The sequence below is a fragment of the Micromesistius poutassou genome, assembly GCF_964030765.1.
Source record: "Micromesistius poutassou genome assembly, chromosome: 7".
NCBI lineage: Eukaryota > Metazoa > Chordata > Actinopteri > Gadiformes > Gadidae > Micromesistius > Micromesistius poutassou.
The window spans coordinates 1,868,321-1,883,259 of NC_140277.1; the positions used below are offsets into that span (position 1 = coordinate 1,868,321).

Here is a 14,939-nt window from a genome sequence, read left to right on the forward strand (position 1 = left end):
GGGACCGTAGGCAATCAGAGTTTCCTTCACCGCGTCATAAAAGCGCACACCTCTGGGGAGCTGCTGCACGACGTAATGACTTAAAAAAAAAAAAAAAACGAACTAACAAAATAAAAGTCCTGATCTCATGCTAAATGTTCACGGTCAGACAGTGTGTGGGCGTGTTTGTGTGTGTGTGTGTGTGTGTGTGCGTTTAAGTGTGTGTGTGTGTTTAATGTGTTGCTCTCACGCTCCATCCAGGTGGCCAATGGCAGGGGGAACTGCACGCCCCACAGGAACCCCACGCCCTGCACCATTCCCCAGGACCGCGAGAGCATCTTCCACACCATATTTGCCTTCTTCACCAAGTCGGGACGCCGGGTCCTGGTAAATATACTCCCACCCCTGGTGTTTACTTTGACTCTCCCCGGGTCGGCAGGGGTCACCGGGGCCCCCGGGGGGATCCTTAACCGGTCACTTTACCATCTGTTCATCGCACGTTACTCTCTCTCTCTCTCTCTCTCTCTCTCTCTCTCTCTCTCTCTCTATCTGGTGCAGTGACATGTGTTGTGGAAATGGGTAGCTTCTCACTGTTTGGAACGTTTGCTGAGCACTTTGTGACTCTGGAAAGCTCTGGAAAGGTTGCTGTGCAGATATATTGTTCTTGCTTATTGACTGACATCCCTCTCTCTCCCTTTGTCTCTCTGACGTCTCTCTCTCTCTCTCCCTGTATTTCATCTCTGTCTCTCTCTCTTTCTCTCTCTCTCTCTTTCTATCTCTCGGTCTCCTTTCTCTCTCTCTTTCTATTCCCTCCTCTCTCCCCTGTCATTCTCATTCTCCTCTCTCTCTCTCTCTCTCTCTCTCTCTCTCTCTCTCTGTCTCTCTCTCCCTCTCTCTCCTCTCTCTCTCTGTCTCTCTCTCTGTCTCCCCTCGCCCCTTCTCTCTCTCCCTCCTTCCTGCTCTCCCCCACCAGGACTGTAACCGGCCGGGCAGAGCGTGTATGACCGTCTCCTGCAGCCTGGGCCCCCAGTTGAAGGACGAGGCTCTGAGTATAGAGATCAAACTCCTGCTCAACACGGAGATCCTGAAGAGGGTGAGCGCCCGCAACCCTCGCACTCTGGGGCTCTGGGTTGACAAACGGGTCGCGTCAATGACGCCAACGCATTGAAATGATTGTCCGCCCTCCTCAACCGCCCATGCCTTTGTGTGTGTGTGTGCCAGCAGGACAGCTCGTCTGTGATCCAGTTTGTGACCAGAGGACACGTCCAGGTGGACAACAGGGCCATGGAGGTGCCAAACGGCCTGTCGGATGAGATCTCTGTAAGCGTTCATCCAGAGAGACACACACACATGCACGCACGCACACACACACGCACACACGCATACACACACGCACGCACGCATGCACACACAAACACATACGCATACACACACACAAACATGCACCAGGATGATGTGATGTAAAACAATATGATAGACAGTCACTCCTAGATTCGGAGGGATGGGTAGAAAGAGAGGGGTAAAGGGAGAGTGAGGAACTGTGCTTGCCGGTGCAAATACCTAAAGCGAGACTGAAAGAGACGTCAGGAGATGTCGGTACAGACTGGTGCGACATTCTTCAGTGTGTTCCTGTTGATGTGCTCCACTTAGAGAGAGAGAGAGATATAAGCTCACAGGACAGCTGTGTGTGTGTGTGTGTGCGTGGGATGTGTTTGCGGGTATGTGTGTGTGTGTGTGTATAGTGGCACCTCTACTGACCTGCTTTTAGGGGGACCTCAGCTGTGCTCAAGTACAGGCGGCGCCCCCCCCCCCCCCCGACACACACTGAGTGCTAACTGATTGAATGGATGTGTAGACGGGGGGGGGGGGTCAATTAGTCTGAGCACCTTGCAGTCATCGCCCGGGAATATCAGACCTGATGAGAGTGCTGGTCTGGACAGCCCCCCTGACCCCTCCTAGCCCAGAGCTCCAAAACAATTTAGCCTCAGTGATGCTCCCTCTCTCTCTCTCTCTCTCTCTCTCTCTCTCTCTCTCTCTCTCTGCCCTGATTTCAACAAGCAAAGCCCCTCAAATAGCAGCAGTGATGAGAGGGGGGGGGGGGTTTGTTATATATTATTTATGCCCCCCCCCCCACTGCCCAGTGAGGGGCCGACTCGCTGAGCAGAGCACATCGCCCGTGTCGGAGCAAACAGGGCCCGCGGTGCTCTTTAAAACGATGGGACTGAGTGAGTCACTAGCGACCACGTAATCCCACCTCCCCCCCCCCCCCCCCCGTCGTCGCTCTCAACCGATTATTTTTTGTGTTGTCGTTCTTTTTCTTCTTCTTTTTTTTAACGGTCACGCCCCGGAAAATTGAATTGATTTGAATGGCTCGGCGGGTCGGTCGTCAAGAACGGATTAGCATTGCTCTCATCTTAAATGTAGACGCAAGTCAGCCAGGCATCCAGAACATCAGTGGGATTCCTCGGTTAGGGGCGGGGGGGGCGAGGGGGGGGGGGGTGGTCCGCTGGGGAGAGGGGGAGGGGGGGTGGGGGGTGTCAATGTGTGAAAGTATTCAAAGGAGATATGTGGCCCCCCCGCCTGTCCATTTGCTCTTTGTTTTGCTTTGCAGTTGGCGTCTGTGTTTGTGCAATGTGTGCAGGGGCCATCTGTGCTGTACTCTCCTGGCACGTGAGACGTACAATGAAGACATGGTCAATGTATTAAGTGATTAGTTTAGTGGGATGGATGCTGCTATGTTGGTTTTGTAGCCCTTATTTCTGACCTGAAATGTACCACGTTACAGTACTGTACGTTCACATCGCCGTCGTAATACGTTTAAAGACGCCTCGTGTTTCTGCGTGATTTTCGTTCATAGCGGTCCAAGGGTTGAATACACGCAGTGAAACACATACCCCATTGTGATTTTAATGTGCTTTCATTTCGGACACAGGCATCTCTGCTCGGCGTTTATTGCATCTGTATTCACGGGTGGTCAGTTGGAAGTGGCTGGACTGACGGATCATGTTGCAACACAGTTATAAAGCCATCCTCCCAATTAGCTGAAGAAGCTAAGTCAACAGGACAGGAGTTAAGCTGCCAAATGTAGATTGTTTATTATGGAAAATAGACTGAAATACATTTGCAGATATTTTACGGCACTCATTTTTATTTTGTATTCCATTTGAGGTCGGAATGACCTACTCCATGGGGTAAAAAGTCAGGAGAAAACATTGTGGATTGATTTAAGCATGTTTTTTGTCAAGACGTTAAAGTTTTTCCCCTTGAGGATACTGTTGTTTTCCCAAGAAACTTTTTTCCTGAGGAACTTTAACAAGTTGAGATTGCCATCAGCCACATCTTAAAAGGAATGGATTTAATGCATCACCAGCAGTTTCTCAAATAAATCATTGTAGTTCAATGGAAAAACAGTCAAACAAATCGAATAACATAACAAAGCATGTCAACAGAAACAGGCACAATGCATTCACCATTGTACTGTACTGCATTTCTGTTTTACCATTTCACACAATATTGGAATTACCAGGCTAAATATAAACCAGTCTTGTAAGTTTCCACTGGATGATGGACTGGTCGTTGAGAGTTGGTGACTGTTGACCAGTGTCATGGGAAACTTGCAAGATAGCCTTTTAATTTATTGAGGAACTTGTCCGTTCGTTCAGAGTTTCCAGTCCTCCCTAATGAGATGGAACGCCCAAAACTACCCTCAGCCTCTTGATGCAAGAGAAGCTAAATTCACAGACGTCCATCACAATACAGAGGGGGTAGAATACATAGAAGATACATCTCCTCGCTGATATGAAGGGAGTGAAGTACAGAAAATATACATCTCGGTACTCATACAGAGGGAGTGATATGTATATCAGCCCCACCAGCGCAGTACAGTGTGATCGCAGATGTTAAACGTTTGAAGAAACAATTCAAACTGTATTGCTCAATAGATTTCCCATGAAGATAAGTCCAAGAATAGCAGAAAGACAGCAGACAGACATCTTTTGTGCGCCACTGTGATGTGAGAAAACATATCCATCGTGAATAGAGATGTAATGCAACCGTAGCAATAACAGTAAGTTAGTAAGTGAGTAGTTTCACGTTGTTAACCCGTGATGTGCAACGACCCGTTGCCTCGACTTCCATCCAGCAAAAGAGCCGATGGTATTCCTTTGGTGTACATGTACGTGTGCCCATGTGGTTGTGCTATCGAGGTATTTGTGTGTGCTCTTGCTTACCTGTGTGTGTGTGTGTGTGTGTGTGTGTGTCTGCGCCTGTGTGTGTGTGTGTGTGTGTGTGTGTGTGTGTGTTCCTACGCGGTGACGCCCTTCCAGCTGCTGTTCGAGGCCCTCCACAGCCAGGAGCCGCGAGGCTATGTCGTGGGCTGGATCATCGCCATCAGCCTACTGGTGGGGATCCTCATCTTCCTGCTGTTAGCGGTGCTGCTCTGGAAGGTAAGGACGCCCCGAGGCACCAGCGTCTCATCCATACTCAGTGACACAGGCTCACGGTTCCTCCTGCTCCGCTGTGGTACAGTACTCTACATTATATGGTGGCGCCACATGAATGGCGATTTTACCATATTTACTGTTTATGTCGTCGTTTAGGCGATGCTTTAATAGACAGCGCCTCAGTGTGACTTCAAGTAGACGTTGCTATCAGGGCAGCAGCCGACTGCTCAAGGACGCCTGAAGGTGTGCTGAGGACATCGGGGACCGTACCCGGAACCTTTGACCTGGGAGCGTCGCACTACACTTGATTCGTTTAGTTCATTTCACAAAGAATTGTCTTCGGTCTGGGGGTGATTCTCACGTGTGTCGCTGGAAAAGAATCACCCGGGTCCCACGAGCTGACCTCGCCCCTTTGTACCGCCGGGGTCAAAACAGTATGATGTGGGGTCGGTCCCTCCTTAACAAACCGTGCAGAGAACAAAGCACCAGCCGTCATGTACCCCACACCACTCACATGAAAGCACAATGTGTGAGGAGAATTGCAATTACATTAATGTCCTGAGGCCGTTAGCACCGAACTCTTTTTTTCCCTGCTTTTTTTTTACTCCCTTTATTTTCCACTGGGAATACCAGAGCTAAACCTTGGAATGTTGGTCCTGGGCTACGTCCCCCCGTACACCCCCTTCATCCCCCTTCTCCCTGGGCCTTGCCAAAATAAACCCGCCTTACAAGCAAAGCACATGTCCTGTATTGCTATTTTCAGGAAATGCCTGAGGAGAGCCATGGGTGGGATTCTCTTTGTTATCAAGAAACTGGTGTTACTGGGGCTGCTGATAAATGAATGAGTTGAAGAGTTGTGGGGGGGGAACGGCTGTCTGACTGACATTTGTGTCCTCACTGTTGCTTCATCTTCAGCCTCTAATGCGCGTTTGCTCTCTTTCCACCTCCACCACCGCTCACCCTGTGGTGGAATTTTTGTGTCACAGTGTTTTAGTGTCAAAGTGTTTGTTTTTCTGACGGTAAGTCGGAAATCCATCGGAAAAACAATCGGTTATTGGTCTTCCATTAATGTTCGACCGTTTTCCAAGAACACGTTGTTTCAAAAAGCAACAACAGACAACCAGTGAAGTCTGCTGACGTTCCCCACCCAGCAGGTGGGGAACAGCGGACTGGACCGCCATTGACCCCCTGAGCACCAACACTCTCCCTCTCTCTGTGTCTCCGTCTCCACAGATGGGCTTCTTCCGCAGGCGCTACCGGGAGATCATCGAGGCGGAGAAGAACCGGAAGGACAGCGACGAGAGCTGGGACTGGATGGACAAGGACCACTGAGACTGCGAACTTGGGGGTGGGTGGGAGTCGGCGGGGGAGACAACGTGAGTGCGGGTGGGGTAGTGGCGTCACCGAACTGACCCTATGTGGCACCACGGCACCCCACACCCCCCTCACCCCCCCCCCCCCCCCCCTCAGCCCAGACAATCCAGGGAGGATCACACCCCCCTTTCAGTCTTCCATATGTGGAAGAGAGAACTCAAATATTCTCCATATTTTCTGGAGACCTGCTATTTTTCTGCCGGGGGGTCCGGGGGTCCAGGAAACAGACATTGGTGAGGCGTGTGTTGTCACCAGGGACAGAGGACTCCCCCCCCCCCCCCCCCCCCCCCCCCCCCCCTGTGGAAGGTAACACCCAGCCCTGCCGCGTGGAGCTGACGACGGAGGGCAACATCCTTCTGGGGTTGTTGGAACGAGATGCGTACTATTGGACAACAGAACCCTCAGGGCAGTGTTCAATAGCACATTTATTTTTATACATATAAGATACCAAATTTGGCCTTCGAGAGCGATGGAGGAAGGGAGGAGGGGGTTGTTTCTGCCAATGATGACCATACTGAATCTGAATCTAGCATATGTTTAAAAGCACTGATGTATGATAGGGGTTAGATGTGTTGTTGGATCCATAGTTTATCTTTTGCGAGCCAAAGATGGACTGTGAATGATGTATGATTGGTCAGTTTGTATATTCAGCGCTGGCTGCAAGCCAAAGATTGTATCTTTCTCTGTACTATTCCTGGTTCCACATTAACGCTTATCTATTGATCTCCCTTTCCCCTACGCAAAACCAAAAAAAAAAAAGGCAATATCTCTGAATGGTTTGTGACCTCCCAATACAAGCATTCCTTTCCATTGGAGTTGGGCTCTTGACTTGGGTTTGTGTTAGTGATATTTGAAGGAATTACCATTTGGTGAAGAGGCCTAAAGAGTACACAATAAAAGCCATGGTTGCCGGCAGTTTTTGTATACCGCAACAAAATAACTTTCAGAGTACGATGGACAAAGGAAAAAAGGACAATATCAAATGCGGCTCTGGCAAGGAACTGTTGCAGCACTGGTACTTGAATCCAACAACAAACCTGTCGCTGGTAAACAAACTCTGAACCCTTTGCAGACTAAACAACACATGATTCGTTGGTCTTTGGAGTTTGCGTCAAACGTTTGATGATGTTGGTGTAGTCAGAAGAATCTGCTTGATTGTGTTTTTGTGGTGTACACATGTCTGTACTCGAGCAGTTCAAACCTTCGGCGACATAATACTGTTTAGTGTTAGAAGAATCTTAAGGCTTACGGGGAGAAATGTGAGATACTTCCAAGTCCCCGTGGCATGATGAAAGTCTGGGAGGGAAGTCTACCTACATTTATAGAGGCCCCCCCTGGCATGAGTAATCCCCTAAAAATAGGTGGGAATGTGCTCCACTCCATCACTTCACACAAACTAGCGCTCTCCGCCTCATGGGAAATGCTCATTTTTAAGTCAACACCTCGGAATGTTAGCGCCCTGAAATTATGCCACCGTTAAAATCGAGCAAGGCACCAGGCCGCCCAAGAACATGGTTTGAACACTGCATGTTCTGAAGTGCCCTTTCAAATGTTGGGGTGACATCCAGTGTTTATGAGTGTGTAGTGAATGGAGTCATAGTCATGTTCAGTTAGAGACAAAAAAAAAAATGACGGTGTGTGTCCATTTGTCTAAAAGAGAATCCGCGGCCAATGGCGTTTTGTTCAACTGTAACATTTCCAAATATATAATCTTTTTTTTTTTTGTTACGTTTGTTCCGGGGATATTGCAGGATTACATCAAACCCTTTAATCGAACAAGGGGTTTAGTTTATTTCTTTCGAGATGCCCCGGAGCCATATTTTGAATGTGCAATGCCAAAGAACAAGATTAAGTATATTTTAATGTGTTTCTCTTGGAGTGACAGAATGATGTAGCACTCAACAAACTTTAGTGCTAAAAGAAGACACTTTATACTCCACCTTTTTTTTGATGGCTTGGAACCCTATTACGCTGCAAGGATTATGTTATTGACTGGGAACAAATAGGCCTACTTTCATTTCAACCCTTCACTATATTCCACTGGCATGGCGTATACTGTGCACATTCATGTCTCCCCTCTGCACCCTGTTGTTGTCATCTCTGTACGTGTTGGCAGAAAATACACTTGACTTTAATTTTATTTTTTGTTTTGTTTTTTTTAACTGTGATGGAGCGGTTATTTTGTGTGTGTATGTATGTTGTCACCATCATCACATATGTAATGTTTTTTGGAGTTTTGATTATACTACTGTCACTGAAGATCATTTGCATTAAGAGTGTGCTTTATATTTTGATGTTTAAACTTTTAAAGATGTATATTTATCTCGTGATAAATGTTACAATGTAATGGAGTGGCGTCCTTGTGAAGTTATTGGGGGAGTTGTCTTTTCTGGCTTCCTCTGCTCTTATTGTGGTGTATAGTGCCCTCTGCTGGAAACCCCTATTTTCCAGACAGCGGACTGTGGGCCTAATCCTATAGGATCAAAAGCTGAAAGAAAAACAATGCAAACAATTCCATTCTCAGATTCCACAAATACAGTGTACTTGGAAGAACATGTGCACCAGCCCACACTGTTTATCATTGTTGTGTTGCGTGGATTAGAAACGGGCCCATTCTTCAAATGCTTCCTATATCTAGTCGACAGCTTCAGTTTGCATGTGTTATAAATATAAGTAAAGTTAGGCTATGCCACAAGTTATATACCACATGGTCATATGATATGCTGTAGGCTATGCATGTTGGTCATCCGGTTGCTATGAAACCCTGAGGTCAATTTCCATTGCAGGCAAATGCATTATTCATTCATGTGAGCGGGCCTACACACAAACAAGCCGACTTCAATAGGCACAAATAACAACGGGACTTTGTCTAACCGCGTGGAATTGACTTGCGGCGGCTTCCCATGGCGTCCGTACTGGACCACGGCCTGATCAAGACCGCGGCGGTGGAGCAGGTGGTGGCGCCCATCGCCGGTCACCTGTGTCTGCTGGTGCTTTTATGCGAGAATGCCAAGGATCCCGAGCAGTTCCTCCACCTGGAGGGGGCTGCCCGGGCCGTGGCCAAGGCCACCGAGGACATGGCCTCGGTAGCCTCCAGGTATGTGTGGGAGGGTTCAAGGGAACAGGGTAGAAGCATTACGGATTACGCACTCACGCACGCCTACGATGCCAATAACACGTGTTAGCAGTTTTTAATAGCAGGGCTTCAATGTTCGCGTTTGATAGATGACACATGTCCGGTAGGGTCGGCATGATCAGCTGTACACCTGGTTTGGGTTATTCTTAGGCTGATGAATGAGACCGAGGACGAAGTCACAAGGATGGAGTTGTCTGCGCTGCTGGAGCCAGTGACTGTGTCTGGACAGCATGTGTTGCTGGTTTCCCAGAAGCTCAGTATCCAGCCCAGTTTGCCCGAGCACAGGGAAGAACTGATCACAGCCACGCAGAACGTCATGCTGGGAGTGGTCAAAGTACAGTAGGATTGACTTATACCCAAATGTAATAATAAATATGTTTGATATGTACATTTGAAAGATAAACATCTACAGGTGGAATACCCTAACCCTAACCCTATAGCTATAGCTGCAGTTTATTGTTGCTGTTTTTGGCAGCATTAAATATGGGTTGGCCGTCTACATAGAACATGTGTAACGTCTGAAGCTTTCGTGCAATAAAAGCTGTAAATCACCGTCGCTCTGTTTTTGTCAAGCCATCATCGGAGCTCTGTCAATGACTATAACATGATAGTAGTCTGGCTTTTCCATTGCTCCTTAAAGTTTATTCTGAACTTTATTTATTATTCTAAGCTTTAAAAGTTTTCCCAGAGATAAATATTTATATAAGTGTGTGTATGTCTCTCTCTTTAAATCTTTGGAAAATGTATTTGTTTTGTGCAAACAAAAAAATATATTGAAAGAGTTACAAAGCGGCAACTGTGGTTCAACTTCTCTCATGCAGGTCCTCTTAGTGAGCGATGACGCCACCGTGAGGACGATAGTGGTCGCTGCAGCCCAGGTGTTGGAGTGTCTCTCCCAGCTGGGATGCTCCCTGGATACCATGACCCTGCTCAAATCGTTCCAGGAGTTTTCCGACGCTCTAGTCCTCCTGAAGGGCCTCACGGTCGAGAGGGCAAAGTCGTTACAGGATCCCAGACAGGCCCAGAGTCTGCTGGACTCATTGGGGACCTTGAGCAAGTGCATCTCCATGCTGCACACCGCTATGCTCGCAACCATCAAACACCCCAGCAACGAGCAGGCACAGGCAGCCAAAGCATACATCCTCGACAAGGTGGAGAGCTCTGTAAAGGACATCGTAGATACCCTCCACAGCAGGTGCGACCCGGGATTCCACGGCCCTTGTGGGTTTTACACCGGGAGGCGCAACAGTCTGATGAAGTTGCTCGACACCTTCTCCATCCACTTGTTCAGAAGCCATGGATTGGACAGCATGGTGCGTGATATTGTGTTCCACTGTATGCTCGTGGCAAACCCGTCCCGCAGCAACTTACAGCGGAGAGTAGTCAGTCACTGTCAACACATTCTACAGTTCTGGTCGGAGATAATAGCCATATCCAAACTGTCAGTGGATCCGGACAGCCCTTGGCACCATATCGAGAATGTGTCTGCTTTATTGAAAGAGCAATTAGAAATGCTTGACGAAGACTTGATGGCCACTGTCCTTTATCAGGTGTTGGATGCATTTCTTTCAGTATCAGACTTACTTGAAGAACTTGGGAACGTGAGGCAAATCCTGGATGTGGACTCCCCTACCGAGATTAACCTGGACTTGCTCCAGCCACTCCTTGAGGATTTTGTAGCATATACGGACAGACTTATACAAGTGTCTCATTTCGTATCGGCAATGGCGTTTGATGCAAAGAGTGTGGAGAATGTGGAAAGCTCCTGTCTCTCTCTCACCAGACTCCGCGCTTGGATCGCCACCTTTTCCCTGGAGCTGGGAGATGATCCACAGCAAGCGGTCCACAGACTGCGGGAGCTCTGCGAAAGATGGGAGGAGGAGAGTGGTCAGCTGCTAGAGGCTCTCAGTGATGTGCTGGATGTACGGGAGTTCACCAGCGTCGCAATCGATGAGATGGTGACCGACCGCCGTGGATGTGACGAGGGGTACAAAGAGCAGCACTATCAGATGTTCGCGGAAAATGCGAGTCACTTCAACTGTCACCTGAGACAGGTGGTGGACTCTGTGAAGCGGTACTTGGACAGGAGTGGCAACCCCATCTACAGGAACGGACTTCTGGTTCTGCTGAAGCAGGTACGAATGGCCCAGGCCAAAGTGGAGGAATCCGTCAGAGAAATGTTGGCCGGACCTGGCCTAAACTCTGAGGTGTATCCGTACTTTTCCGACCATGTTACCACAGCACTTCAGCAGGTCAAAGTGCTCAGAGAGGGACTGGATGGCCAGCAGCATCCACATCTCCTCAGCCCACTCCGAGAGGATGTCCGCATGGAGCAGGTAGTCTCGCCTCCTCCTTCCCCTGAGCCTGAAGAAGAACATCTGGATGGTAAAGTTCATGGCAATGACGATCCCTTCAACATTGGATTCCTCTCCTCTGCTCTGTATAGACAGTCTGAAACGGAAGCTGTAAGAGAGCCGACAGGGGAAACTGTAGAAACTGTAGCGTATCGTAAATATGACAGGGTGGATTTAATGGTGCCAGCTGTCTCTGAGAAGCCAAACCTAATCCACAGGCTCGGGGATTTTGATCTACTGCCTCTCCTGTATGAAGTGGTGACTGTGACTAAAGGGAAAGATGTGACTGGCCTCAACCTGGTATGCACTGCTGTCCTGGAGCTGTCAAACTGTTACGTTCAAGCTGCAAAGGACGCCTCCTGTATTGTGGATGCAATCGACTCCCAGTCATTAGATGGCTTCAGGGCAGATCTCGTATCCCTCACACCACTGCTCGTCCAGACTGCGCAGGAGACCGCGATGAGCTCGGCGATGAGCACAGAGGCCGTTTACAAGCACAGCGCACAGTTTTCGGACCTGATCAACAACATGCGCAAACTGCTACTGCCGGCGGCCGGTTCCTGGTACCACGCCATTCAGGCCCTGGTTCGTGACACCACACACAACATGGCCGCTAGGGCCACCGAGCAATTCTCTGAGGTGATCAGTTTATCCGCTGATGTCGTCCAACTCCTCACGCGGTCCGACGTGACCCCGCAGGGCTCAGAGAGTTTTACTGTGTTACACAGCAAGTTGAACAAGGCCCAGAACAACACCAGGCTCTTGTCAGAACTCTCCAGTGCACTGAAAGGCCCAGTAGATCAACTGGAGGGGCCGTGCATACTGTGGGCTCTGTCGATGCAGATTCTGTTGAAGTCTCTGGATAAGATATTGGGCCCGTCAAGTGCGGTGAGCCAACTGACCGTTCAGAAGAAGCTGTCAACATTGGCGGAAAACTCACTACGGATCCAGGAGGCTGCAAGGCTAACCAGTCAAGTTTGTAAAAGTGCCCACAAGGCTAAAGAATTCAGTGAGATTAAGGAGGAACTCAAAACACTCACAGAGAACTACCTACAGGTGGCTGAGGATTTCAGCCTTGTGCAAAGCGTTGTACAACTCACCAAGTCTGAGTTCTTCCAAAGAGGTCTTCTGATTAAACTTAGAGTTTTGTGCAGCCAGCTGGGTAAAACAAATAAGGACTATGTTAACACCATTCAAAATATCGTCAACGTTGCTGAAACGGCCGCCAAACACATAACGGATGAGAAGACAGCAGAAGAAGCAGAGCAGCAATTTGAAGCAGCATCACAGGAAATTGTTGAAAACATCAAGTCTGCCACCAGAAAGGTGGAAGACTGCCTGAACTATGTGCGTGACCCGCGTGCACGCAGCAACCTCCGGTCCATCAACGACCACCTGTCGTTCCAGATCTCCGACATAGTGAGCAGGGCCCGGCTGATCGTGGAGACACGCTTTGTCTCCGACAGCCTCAGCCTCGAGGTTCAAATACAGGGCTGGTCTGCCAAGGCCCGCTACGTCACGGAGGAGATCTTCAAGACGGACGGGATTCAGCAGCAGGCTAAAGATCATATCAGGATGGCTCTGCAGGGCATTGGGCCAGAGGTTGCTTGCGGTGGGATAGCGCCACCACCATGTGAGGTAAAGGAAGAGAAACCCCCTACGTTCACCACTTGGCCTAAAAGCCATGCAGAAAATGTAGACGCAGCAAATATGGGAATGTCTGAAGCTGTCACGGTGAAAGAAGACTACCTTAATAGACATGTGAGGTTTCCTCTTTTGTTTTGTTTATTACAGATTTTCAATAACTCTGACCAATACTTATAATTAATAAATTAAAGAAATCGTAATCATTTTGCTTCACATTGACACTTTGTCTTCGTCTTCAGGATAAGTCTGGGTTCTCGGTGTGCAGAGAAGCATCTTCCCTGGCCTACACCTCGCTGTTTCTAAGGGAAGAGACCGAAAGCTGGGACCCCAAAGACAACAGGATAGTTCAGGTTACCAGGCAGATGGCTGACAGGATCTATTACATGACACAGTACCTGAGGAGGAAGGGGCCAATAGCGGTGATGACCCCCACTTCCCATTAGTCATGCGTGACTGAGTGATATTATTACAATAATCATACAAAATGTTTACAGAATAATAATTTCACATCTTGCTAATTAATGTGAAGAGCTTCTATAATAACTATAATAACAAATAAGGTTTGTTAATAGTCTTAATTTATATATATATATATATATATATATATATGGTTAATTTTTATATAGGGCTATAAAAATTCATGTGTATTTTTATGAAGATATACTCAAAACAAGATAAACAATCATTAACACTGTGCGTCCCACCTATATAAACTCCCTTTTGTCTTGGCTTTCCTCCAGAACAAAGAGGCCTTCGTGGGCACGGCTAAGGAGGTCATAGCAAACTGCCAGTCCGTCACGCAGTTTGTCCGAGTCATCGCCAACCACTGCCTGGATAAGCAGTGCACAGCAGAGCTGTCCCTGATCGTCGAGCAGATCCTCACCATCACCAACCAGCTCAGCATCATCTCCAGGTGAGCGTACGACGCCCCGATACCGCCCCGAGAGTCCAGTTCATGGACCGACTGTGTTGAGGTTCGTTGTTCGTTTATTCACGCCTACGTACGCAGCGTCAAGGCGGTGACGCCGGGGTGCAAGTCGTCCGACGAGATTCTGGTGAAGAACGCCCAGAACCTGCTGAAGACGGTGCTGCAGGGGGTGCATGCAGCGGAGACGGCCTGCATTAAGGTACCGTTCCCCACCAGGGGGGTGTCATGTGGGGTTAGGTGTGAGCAGGTTCCATGGGGGTACTTGGAGAGTGGTTGATTTTGCTTTGCTCGACCTGCAAAACGTACACAGAAAATATCAATAGTAGGTGATTAGTGGGGTATTATATATCATGGTTGTTGCTCATCAATAAAGTTATTGGTTAGCAGAGACAGAAATATAAGTGCAGCTCAGCTTCTCCCATTTTAAATGCATAGGCCACTAAAGTACTAATGACTAGACTCTAGTCATTAGTACTTTAGTGAGACCATCGGTGTAGTCACAAGAGCATTGGTCCCTCGTTTGCCGTGTGGGTGTCTCTTTTAGAGTTTAAATGAGTCAGACATGGGACATGACGCAACACCCTGTTGTATAAGCTCTGTGGTGACTCACGCCCCGTGTCTGACTCATTGGTCTGCACCCGGTCTGTACATGTGTCTCCTCCTGCCAGGGTCTGAGGCAGCCTGAGCCCGACTCCGACGGAGCGGAGGCCGCGGCGCTCTGCTTCCAGTGGAGGAGGAACCTGCAGATCCACCGGGCCCAGCAGAACTGCAACCCAGAGACGGACGACCTGGGTCTGAGGAGGACCTCCCCGCTGCCCCTGGCCCCCAGCCTGGCCCCTTCGTCACTCAAGATGCAATAAGCAATTAGAATAATACACGATACAATGGAGGAATTACTAGCAATGTAAGTTTTCTCATTAGCGGCCTCTAGTGGCTTGTAGTTGTAACTACAATTATTGCTTTATAATGAGGTTTTCCTATTGGGGGTGGGGTACCCGAATAAAATATTTATAGAAACAACTATTAGCAGGATCCCTGTATTGACTCGTGGATAGGCACGTTGTATTCTCAAGGAACTT

General features: G+C 48.5%; 2 protein-coding genes across 2 annotated transcripts in view; both read left to right on the plus strand.

Annotated features, from left to right (window-relative positions):
- Nucleotides 1-6,055, plus strand: part of itga9 (integrin, alpha 9) — a 51,150-nt gene extending 45,095 nt beyond the window's left edge. The window contains exons 21-25 of the mRNA XM_084470143.1: nucleotides 241-366; nucleotides 953-1,072; nucleotides 1,204-1,299; nucleotides 4,305-4,424; nucleotides 5,655-6,055. Of these exons, the coding sequence (XP_084326269.1) occupies nucleotides 241-366; nucleotides 953-1,072; nucleotides 1,204-1,299; nucleotides 4,305-4,424; nucleotides 5,655-5,753 (561 nt within the window). The 3' untranslated portion in view covers nucleotides 5,754-6,055. The remainder of the gene's footprint in view (nucleotides 1-240; nucleotides 367-952; nucleotides 1,073-1,203; nucleotides 1,300-4,304; nucleotides 4,425-5,654) is intronic.
- Nucleotides 6,056-8,698: 2,643 nt separating this feature from the next.
- LOC311350118 (uncharacterized protein) lies at nucleotides 8,699-14,720 on the plus strand (the record flags this gene model as incomplete). The annotated part of the gene is made up of 7 exons (XM_084470144.1): nucleotides 8,699-8,892; nucleotides 9,082-9,265; nucleotides 9,753-12,923; nucleotides 13,172-13,351; nucleotides 13,673-13,845; nucleotides 13,942-14,059; nucleotides 14,529-14,720. The coding sequence occupies 7 exons, from the start codon at nucleotides 8,699-8,701 to the stop codon at nucleotides 14,718-14,720; spliced, it is 4,212 nt and encodes a 1,403-aa protein (XP_084326270.1).
- Between the last annotated feature and the right edge of the window lie 219 nt (nucleotides 14,721-14,939).